Source organism: Euprymna scolopes, chromosome 5 (assembly GCF_053919585.1).
Source record: "Euprymna scolopes isolate OS-2025 chromosome 5, ASM5391958v1, whole genome shotgun sequence".
Lineage (NCBI taxonomy): Eukaryota > Metazoa > Mollusca > Cephalopoda > Sepiida > Sepiolidae > Euprymna > Euprymna scolopes.
This window is the reverse complement of record NC_136486.1, coordinates 134,661,820-134,673,510: the sequence shown is the minus strand read 5'-3', so window position 1 is coordinate 134,673,510 and position 11,691 is coordinate 134,661,820. Positions and strand designations below refer to the sequence as shown.

The following is an 11,691-nucleotide window of genomic DNA, read 5'->3' as shown; positions in this document are numbered from 1 at the left end:
TATATATATACGTGTATGTGTGTGTGTGTACGTGTTTGTACTAGCAGAGGGACACGACGTTGCCCGGGATTGAATGATGATCAACGAATGTTCCACACTCTCATATCAGTGAAATCACCCATTTTTCAATTAAATCGATTGATTGCTTGCTCTAGAAAGAGACCCACGGCGATGCACCACGAGAAAGCTTCACATGCCTCACTGCACTGACTTAGTCCACAATACAGTGTACTTTACATTGCAATGTATAGAACATACTGTTGATTTGATATGTCGGGCCTTTCTGCTTGTGTGGTAATAAAACTTCTAAAATGCATTTGCTATGTTAGGCTGAATAAGGTGTTAACTTTGATCAAAATCACCTGTTCCTTTTTAATCGAAATGTTTCGATTATCGATTATCGATACTTATCAAAGACATTCCGATACAAATCCTGCCTAAGAACACTGCCATATTCATAAAGTACGTTGGTGCGACATTTCGAAGTTACCTTGTCTGTGTATGCGAAAGGGCTTCACCAAACTCTTTTGTCAATTTTAGGTGTACAGACTTGAAACTTGATATATAGGAGATTTGTGCTGGTAGAACATATTCGATTTTGTTTGTAACCAGTAAAATAGTTGCTTCAGGGTCTGTTTTTTTTTTTAATTTTACTTTGCAGGCGTAAGTCGACTCTAAATGCTCTTCGACGCATGTACAAATATAAATTTATATGTTAACATCGGTTAAATTTTAATGTTTTTTCTTTTATTCATCTGACGATAGTAACGACTAAGGCTGGAGCGTTAAATGTTTTGGTTTCGATTCTAGCTTAATCCAAATCATTGTTTTTAAATTTTGAAATGACTACTATATAGTAGGTACAATGTAATAATCAACAGAATATTCACTCTATAGTAATAAATACAAAATCTGCATAAATTAATTCATATTTAAGCACATTTTACGACGGACACCGCTGGGAGGCCTGCTAGAGTATATACATATATATATATATATATATATATATATATATATATATATATATATATATATATATATATATATATATTCTGTTCCATCTGCCTGCTTCCCTCCGGACTACAACTTGGTTGCCTTCAAGTCCAATGTTAACAAATTCCTAATGAACCGCCCCCTTAAGTAAACATATCAGCAAATCTCCTCACTAACGTAATGTACTTGCAATAACCCTTATCCCTGAGTGGCTTCCGGGCCTTGATAAGTGGTGATCACTGTGTAAAAAAAAAAATTATATATATATATATATATATATATATATATATATAAAGCTGAATGTCTGTGTGTGTGTGTGTGTGTGTGTGTGTGTGTGTGTGTGTGTGTGTGGTCACGAATAGGCTCCTATATGGTTGACTCCATAGAATGTAAGTATGTCACAAAGTTTAACAAGGTTTTTTTAATATAAATCCACAGAATATTGTGATAAGTGTTTCAGTGTGAACAGGTATGGTATAATAAATTATGGGGTTTATCTATTTTATTTTTACTTTCATTATATTTTGCTTTGGTTTTGATACCCCCAAATTCGAAGGTATCTCTTTACAACCTTTCCTTTTCATAACCTATCATACTTTCATAAATCAGAGTACATTTTCTGTACGCTGTTTTTGAACCCAGTCAACGACGAGTATTTTTGCTAGTATATATATATATATATATATATATATATATATATATATATATATATATATATATATATATATATATAATGCTCCTCATCTTGAGTTAAGCATATTAAGAAGTGATACACGAATTACCATGAGCGCATAAGCGATGCTCTTTGTGTAAACAAATCGAGCAGAGTTAGTTCGGACGATGTCAAAACATCGTTAAACTCATGACTAAAACAGCAGCTGCCGATAGCGTAGTGATTAGGAGCCTTGACTGTCGTATAGACGGTCGGGTTTCAATCCTGGCTTCAGGTAGTTGCCTGTCTAGCCGCACTGATGAGCTGCGAAACAGTACTTTATGTGGATGGCTATATATGTAATATATATATATAATAATAATAATATGAGTTTTATATATATATATATATATATATATATATATATATATAATTCGGGCGAAACGTCGAGCCTCCGATCTTCCGCTTCCTTTTCACATAATATATATATATATATATATATATATATATATATATATATATATATATATATATATATATATATATATAGTAATTCATAAAACATGTATGGCGATTAAGCTACACTGAATATTCGGCGTTTCATCCACTATAGGATTCGTCAGGCTTATGCGCGAATTCTATGGTTATTTCTCGTTTTTATATATATTGAGGATGTTAATTAGCCAATGAGTTATATATATATATATATGTTATATATATGTTATATATATATATATATATATATATATATATATATAACTCATCAGAATTAAGGGCATAATAGATTCACTGATTGATATAATAATTAAGTAATTGATTTTGCGCTACGAAACAGATACTGTGAAGAATTGTAAATGTCAACTGAATTAAAAGAAATAAATTATAAGATGGTCGTTATCATGAACTTTGAAATATAGTCTTTGTCATTTATTCACTATTATAGCTCTGTAATTACATTGGGCTTCTTAAATAAGGATTAGTATATATTATAAGAAAATATATTTCCATATATATATATAAAGGTAACCTCGTCTGTCTGTGTGAGGAACGGTCTCTACCAAACTCTTTTGTTAATAATGAGGTCTCAGTAAGATCTCTAGATGGCAATCATTATCTCATATGTCTCACCACACCGATGAGCATGTAAATGACGAAAGAGCTGTCTGTAGATGACTATGTTTGCGCACATGTGTGTGTGTGTGTGTGTGTGTGTGTGTGTGTGTGTGTGTGTGTGTGTGTGTGTGTGTGTGTGTGTGTGTGTGTGTGGGTGGGTGTGGGTGTGTGTGTGTGTGTGTGTGTGGGTGTAAAACTTGGTTGGAAGATAGATTTGTAGATATTAGGTTAGTGCAAAAATAATGTCGTTTTTTATATACGTAAAAAAAAAACGATATTATTTTGGCACCAACCTAATATTATAGTTACTTAAAAGAAATAATCAGATTTATCGTGGTCGTATGAATATTCAATATAAGTGACCTGTTTGTTAAATGTTAATTTCACCTGATTGACAAGTGTCGTCTTCTTTTCCAGGGCGGCCTTTTTTTGCCGCTGCTGTCGTTGTTAGTAAACCAAGTGCCAAGCAACGGTTGCTAACCACCATCTTTACACAAAAAACAATATCGACTATTATTATTATTTTTTATTTATTTTTTTTTCTGTACATGTTTGTGTGTCTCCGTTTTGCGGTGCCATGACTGGTTCTCAAGGCGACGTGCTGTTGTTATTGACAAATAAACGTTCTCAAACACGCACTCAAATTCCTCCTTGCTGTGTGTGCGTGTGTATCGAGACGTAATATCTGACTGGGGTGACCGCATTCACGGACGATAGAAACGCGAATGCTCTTTGAATATTTCTGCATCTTTTAATTATTCCACTCTTTTGGGGAAATTCTTCATCGACAACCTACTATGGCGTCTAAATGCGTTTGTCAAATATGTACCTGCGGGTGAGTTTTATCATTCCCTTTTTTTTATTCGCGGCTCAATAACACTTTTTATGTAATTATATATCAATTTGCTTAAACATAACTTCGGAAATATACTACTACTACTACTACTATTACTACTATTAAAGTTACTATTACTACTGATACTAATACTACTAATCTATTATTAATGGAGATTTGGTATATGTCTGTCTGAAGCTGAAACGATACTATTTCTTCAGTTAATTTTATTATCTTTCAGGAGTTCAGGAGAAAGGTCGTTGTTATAATACTATACTCCCAGGAATTATTTTCTTCTTTTTCATTGGAGTGTAATATCTCTTCTGCTTTTGTGAAACCATCCTACCAGACATTACCTAATCAACCGAATCACCGCCACTTCCTTCAGTACAATTTATTAATAACGAAGATTGGGTATCTGTCTATTTGAAGCCGAAACTATACTATTTCAGACTATTGTACTATTATAAAATAATTGTAATTATTATAGAGTTATTTTGTTGTTTTTTTTACTTGGGAGTCACCACTTATCAAGGCCCGAAGGCCATTCGAGTATAAGGATAACTGAATGTAGTGTAGTATCTGTCCTGTTGTAATAATATCATTATCTCAAGTATTATCTCTTCATTTAAAAGGTACTATAGTATTTGTTTGCCTGTCATGATATTATCCTCCCAGGCATTACCTACTTCTTTTCTGGAGGGAGGGACCACCGCAGGCATCTGTTTTGTTGTCATGACACACACCGTCCCTCCAGACATTACCTCCTCCTTTTGTGAGGGTGTAGTATCTGTTGTAACTTCCCAAGCATTACCTCCCAATTTAAGGTTTAGTATAGTGTTTATACATTTTTCATGATCCCCCCTCTCCCAGACATTACCTCATCCTTTTGGAGAGGGCAGTATATGTTCGTTCGTCATGATACAGTCCTCTCAACCATTACCTCCACTTTTTGGATGGGCGATGGAATGCGGTATTTGTTCTATAGTCATTATGCCACCCTCCAAGGGATTACCTTCTCCAGTCTTTTTTTTTTTTTTTTTTTTTTTTTGGTGGGGGTAGCGACATATTACCAAAACTTAGAATTAAAATCAACAAAATTAAAAATTAAAAGGTGATTACAAACACGCAATGTGGTTATCAATGGCGATTTAATACAAAGAATACTGGGCACCTGGAATGACTAGTTGTCACTTGGTTTCCGGGGACCACCACTTGTTATTGCCAGTGAGCAATCATTGATAATGACTCGTATGAAAACTTCGAGTGAGTAAATAAGTTATAATCAAAGTCATCATGTATGTTTTTTTTATTTTATCTGTTCCATCTGATTTAAATTAGAAAGAAAAATTATGAAATTTATTTGTTCCTCTACCACCCCCTCCCACCACCCGCGCGGCGAATCGAACTTCAACTGTCAGATAACGGGGCATTAATCATTAAACTATTTGACTTATTTCAGAAATTAGTTAAAACTCAAGTTACGTCGATAAAGGGTAAATGGATTTTCTTTATATACACTTGCTACAGCATAACCATGTTCAAACACAGGTTCCTGTGAGATTACCGAACTTAAGCGACATTAAGCCTTAGTCAGTAGTAAAATCGGTGATCATTTAGGAATACCAGGTGCTGTATGTGCTCCCTATTTATCTAAGCATTATTTCTAGTCGTCCTGAACTTCTCCTTGTCACTGGAATCAATCAGTACCGACTCAGAAGGAGTGTGGTTAGTGATTGCGCAACTCTTGTTTCATAATTACACATGCAGCCACTTTTACAGGGGGGTATTCATTGTCTCTTAAGACTGAATGGATGCTATAAAACTTGCTATTAGAGTACATCCAAATCACTGATATTGACCACTGGAGATTTGGTCCTCGAGCCCGGATCAGAGTGTAGTATATGTTCTGAGTTCAGTTAGAGAAAGGGTCTTCCTTGACTGGGGCAAATTTTATATTTGTAGTACATGTTCTGAGTTCAGTTAGAGAAAGGGTCTTCCTTGACTGGAGCAAATTTTATTTTTGTCCCACTCAGCGTGCCCTTTGTGGGGGGGGGGGGGGTCGGTATCCTCCACATAAAAAATACCCATGTCTGTAATGTTGCCCTCGTAGGGAAATTACAAAATGTGGACAACTGGGAGTATCCCACGAGATAAACACTGAGGAAAGGATTTTTGTTGTTGAGCATCATTCGTTCATGCAGTATGAATTCGATGACTATTGTTGGCATTCGTTTCCCTGATATCTTTCTAGTTAGAAGGGACCACATGAAGGTTGCCAACATCTCTAAATGCAAATATTTCTGTGAGACGAACTGGATTCAAACTTGGCACATCGTGTTATTAACCACTTAGCCACCACCCCCACTTCCTGAGGAGATTGAACATTTTGGATTAAAAACTGACTTAACGTCACGAAATGTTTTTCAAATGAAATACACAGAGCCATAAAACAAAATATTTGCTTTTTTCTTATCTATATAAGAATTAGCTTGATTGAGTATTTATTTTAGATTTTGGATTCAAACTTAATGACATTAATTTAATCATACTATAATGCACGTTCTGTGTCTGTTTATAAACAATGTGTTTGTTGAGTTTTTGCGCATCGCCCGTTCAATAATTTCATATAAATCTGATGATTATTGTTGGCATTCGTTTCTTTGATATCTTTCCAGTTATTATTCTTCCTAGAAATGGACTTACGAGAGGGAACACGTGAAGTTTACCAATATACCTCAATTAATGTTTCTGTGAATCGAACTGGATTTGAACTTGGCATACCCTTCTGTTTCTGTACTCAATACAAAGTCGAAAGAAAAGATCTGTGCGGCGAATGATTAATTCAAAAGCAGAAACTATCCTTTTTTTTATATGCATAATATGAAATTTATTCACTAAATAAATTAACCAACATTTGACAAAATTTGATTATTAGATTTAAATTTAAATCCTAACTCATAAGGCTGAAGAATATTTTTTCTGTCGTTTGGGCGGTCCTGGCTTGAGGTAGTTGCCTGTCTAGCCGCACTAATGAGCTGTGATACAGCGAAACACTAATGTATGTGGATAGCTATAATGCTCCCTATCTTGGGTTGAGCATATTGGGAAGTGACATAGAAACTGCCATTAGCATATTAAGCGATGTTCTTTGTGTAAACAAATCGAGCTTAGGCATTTGGACAGTGTCAAAACACCATTAATCGGCGGTCACTCGTGTCCAAGTAAGACTGTCCTCCGTTGTGGCTTCTGTGGGTCCTCAGGTGAGCATAGAGCCCAATCCTAGACTCAATTTGTCTTGTGCAATTTGGGCAGATAAAGGTAGTGGTGGTGGGGTGGGGTTGGGTGTGTCTGGTTGATAATCTGTCCTTTCTGTGCTTGCGTTTATCCTCAGCAGCTTGATTTAGGTCACTACTATAAAGTGCAGCACCTTCGTGGACAGCGCTCCTCCATGCCAACCTGCTCCCAGCCATGTCCTCCCATGTCTCAAGGTCCATGTGAAACCGCTTTAGATTTACTTAGATGTTGTCCTTATACCTCATCTTTTGGCCACCCTGGGCACGCTTTCCCTCAACAAGCTGAGAGTAGAAAATCTGTTTTGGGAGGCGGAGATCCGGCATTCAGACAACATGACCAGTCCATCTGAGCTGGCGTTGAGCAACAGTAGCGGTGATAGTGGGAATGTCAGCCTCACTCAGGACGCTGGTGTTGGTGCGTCGGTCCTTCCAACTGATTCTGAGGATTTTTCGGAGGCATCTTTGGTGGTACGTCTCCAGGGTTTTTACATGCCTCCTGTATGTGGTCCAGGTCTCCGATCCATAGAGAAGAGTGGGCAGCAAGACAGTTTTGTATACCATGATTTTGGTCTTTGCCAGAAGGTCACGGTTCTCAAATACTCTCTTCCTTAGCCTTGAGAAAGCCCCACTGGCACAGCTGAGACGGTGTTGTATTTCATCATCTATGTTGGCTTTTGATGATAGGATGCTGCCTAGGTATGGGAAGTGGTCCACATTTTCCAGTCTAGCGTTGTCGATGGAGATGTTTGGGGGTGAGACTGGAGTACTGTTTGGTGGTGATTGATGGAGGATTTGGGTTTTTTTATATTAATTGTTAGTCCTAGCTGTTTGTAGGCCCTCGTGAAGGCAACCAGTGTACACTGTAGGTCCTCTTCTGAGAGGGCTACAAGGGCGTTATCGTCTGCATACTGTAGCTCCATAATGGATATGGTGTTCGTTCGACCTTTGGCCCTAAATCTGTTGATGTTAAAAAGTCGCCCGTCAGTTCTGTACATAATCCGAACTCCATGGGGAAGATGTTTGTCCATGAGATGGAGGATAGCAGTAATGAAGATGGAGAACAGGGTTGGGGCAATGACACATCCCTGTTTCACTCCCGTGTCAACCCTGAAGGGCTCTGTTTCATCTCCACTACTACTGAGGACTGTAGCTGACATATTGTCATGTAGCAGTCTCAGTACCCGAATGTACCTCTCTGGGCATCCAAACCTTGCAAGAATCAGTCAAAGGCTTTATTAAGGTCTATAAAAGCCATGTATAATGGTAAATTTTGCTCCCTGCACTTTTCTTGGAGTTGACGAGCAGTGAAGATCATGTCCATCGTGCCTCTATTTGGTCGAAAGCCACTTTGGGACTCGGGAAGGATGGTTTCTGCAAGGGGTGTAAGCCTGTTGGCCAAAACCCGAGCTAGGGCTTTCCCTGTGGTAGAGAGGAGAGAAATGCCCCGGTAGTTCCCACAGTTTGCCTTGTCTTCCTTCTTAAAGATGGAGACAACTAGGGCATCTCTAAGTTGTGCGGGATTTTCTCTTGTTCCCATATTTTGAGCAGCAGAGCATGGATGTGTCTGAGAAGATCAGGCCCGCCTTTCTTCAGGATTTCTGCTGGGATGCCGTCAGAACCAGCCACCTTATTGTTTTTCATCTTCCTAATTGCATCCCGCACCTCTTCCAGACTGGGTGGTTCTCCCATGCTCTCAATTATGGGCTGTTGGGGGAGTTTTTCAAGGGCCTCCATCTCTTGAGTGGTGTCCCTGTTCAGAAGATACCTGTATGCGTTTTTGCCAAGCTAATCAAAAACCTTGATTCCAGTAAAGCAACTGGTTCTGACGGCATTCCAGTCATAGTGCTTAAAAGGCTTCAACTGGAACTAGCGCCCATACTTACCAAGTTATTTAAGCGTTGTCTTAAGGAGAACTACTTCCCAACACCTTGGAAAATCTCATCAGTATGCCCTGTATTTAAGAACTCAGGTGATCGCTCATCTCCCTTTCAGTACAGACCAATAAGTCTCCTATGCATCATGAGTAAGCTGCTGGAATCTGTGCTGAACAAGGAAGTAGTCAACCATTTCAGCAAGAATAACCTTCTTAGTGACATGCAATATGGTTTCCATTCTGCTAGATACACAGTAGACATGCTTACAGTTATATATCTAAGGATTGGAGAATCCTTCGATGGAGGCTTCCTCTCTAGGGCAATTGCTCTTGACATATCAAAGGCCTTTGATAAGGTATGGCATAAAAGCCTACTTCACAAGATCTCCAGTCATGGTATAGCTGGAAATGACTTTTCAACTATTAAATCATTTCTCTCTGATAGGTTCTTAAGAGTAGTGGTTGATGGACAAAAATCAGAGGTTCTCAGTATTAATGCTGGAATCCCTCAGGGGTCCATCCTGAGTCCAACTCTCTTCCTGATTTACATCAATGATCTTCCAGACCACATCCTTAGATCATTCGTAGACATTTATGCTGACGACACTAACATCTATGGAACCACTTTGAAGACTGTAAACGACCAAGTTCTCTCTGACTCTCTCTCCTCTGATCTTGAGCATGTGGTACAAAAAACGTGGGGAAAAAGTGGCTGGTTACTTTTAATGCATCTAAAACCAAGCTTCTATCTTTACATTATCAACGCTCTGCTGCCCAGCTGCCATCAATTGAAATGAATGGCTCTCGTCTTGGGGAGGCTTCATGTTTTGACAAGCTTCTGGGCTTGATCTTTACTCCCGATCTGAAACGGAACACGTATATCAAACCAATTGCCAAAGTCGCTGGAAAGATGGTGGGATCCTTCTAACGCTCCAGTAAATATCTAACTCCTGATGCAATTCTCTACCTATATAAAAGCTAGGTATGGCCAACGATGGAGTACTGTTGTCACATCTGGGCAGGGGCTGCTGGAATCAGCTTATTCTGTCTTGACAGAGTTCAAAATAGACTTCGTAGCTTAGTGGGGGATGCCCTTTTCTCTTCTCTTCAATCTCTTTCCCACAGAAGAGACGTAGCAAGCCTGCCCCTGCTTTATCGTTATTTTCATAGTAGGTGCTCAGCAGAACTTCGATCTCTGGTCCCCCCCTCGCCAGACTTTCACGAAAAGCACTCGTCTTTCCAGAACTACTATCAAGAATTACCCACACTCTTTATCCGTGCCTACACCTGAACGTAGATTCTATGAACAGAGCTTCTTTCTTAGAACTGCTCGCCTGTGGAACTCTATCCCGTTTGCCTGCTTTCCAGCTAACTACAATCTGATTGTCTTCAAGTCCAACATGAACAAGTTCTTATTGAACCGTCCTCCTAATTAATCCAAGTTACAAAATTCCCACTAATGTTTACTACGCTAAAATCACAATGACTAATGTATACCTATTAACACTTATCCTCGAGTGGGCTCTGGACCTTGATGAGTGGTGACCCCCATGTAAAATATATATATATATATATATATATATATATATATATATATATATATATATATATATATATTGCCTTCACCGCTCTGTATCAAAAAACTCAAAATACACGTAATCTGTTATACAAGAAAAATGTCTAAACTCTTCTATACCAATATCACAATTCGTATTAACTCCTTTTAACACAATTTACACCACTAACTGCTCACTCTTAGCTGTCAAAAATAAGTCTCACTGCCCTTCCCAATTCGGTCATTTTATAACCTCTTTTCTTCCATATATGCAAATTAATGTTACATGTATATAACGAGCCCACACACTCACGGCCCTCTTTTCTTTTTCTTTACTTTACGGTCGAAACAGGTGCGATGCCGCTTGTGAGTAATTTATTGAATCACAGCATCTTTATTTGCCTTTACATTCTAGACCACACACTCCAATGATCATTTTCTTTTTTCTTTTTTTTTTTTTTTGTTAATAGTTATGTATTTTTTAAAACCATTTATCAGATCAGATTAAAAACACCAATATCGTAGAACTAACTTTCCACCTAGGTTATCTCCTTATAAATCTAACATCTATCACACTAAATCGTTACGCATCAGCGGCAATATTTCTTCAGGAGATTGTCTATAGTTTTTCGTGACCGAACGATATTTTAAGGAATTAATTCTTATTTTAGTCGCGTAAATTCCTTCGAGTTGAGAACAAAATGCAGACTAGAGTTGTATTTTGTTTTTGTTTTTTTCCCACGACGAAACATTCGCTTATTCCCCTAGGCAGCAACAGTCTTCTTCTTTCTTATTTTTTTCTCTCTCAGTCTCAACTGATAGCAAATTCATACGCGAATGAAACAAGGTCCAAAAATGAAAAGACGTCTGTCGAACAAAATAAATGTGAGAATTCCACATCAAATATAATGTTCTTTCCATCTCCATGTGGTCCATGTCATTCAACTTTTCTAGTTCACCAATTTCAATACAGCATATCAGGACTTTTACTGGCTTGACTTTACAATTTGTGGCCTGGAACATTGCCATGAATGGTAACACATATCCCATCTCATTGATTACATCCATTCTAATTATAATGTCGATCTCGTCAATGATGTAATTCATTAATATCGCTTTCACTTTTACTCGTACTCCACCTACTTTGATTTCCACTTGCCAGGCTCCTTTACATTTTATGTTCCGCCTATCAACTGCTTTCACGGTGCCACTCCTACCGCATCCACTAATGAGTTTGGATTTGATTAAAGTAGTAGCGTAGCCAGTATCAACAAGTGCAGTCATTAACGAATTATTTACCACCATTTCTATTATTTGAAGAGGCCAGCACTGAGCCTTTATTCTATTACCGAGGTAGCTATTGGCGCAGAAGCC

The 11,691-nt window shown here is 37.9% G+C and overlaps 1 protein-coding gene across 1 annotated transcript in view; it reads left to right on the top strand.

Annotated features, from left to right (window-relative positions):
- Positions 1 to 3,302: 3,302 nt before the first annotated feature.
- The window catches only part of LOC145276990 (stabilizer of axonemal microtubules 1-like), a 79,554-nt gene continuing 71,165 nt past the window's right edge, over positions 3,303 to 11,691 (top strand). Inside the window, exon 1 of the mRNA XM_080128559.1 lies at positions 3,303 to 3,593. Coding sequence (XP_079984685.1) covers positions 3,556 to 3,593 — 38 coding nt within the window. The 5' untranslated portion in view covers positions 3,303 to 3,555. The remainder of the gene's footprint in view (positions 3,594 to 11,691) is intronic.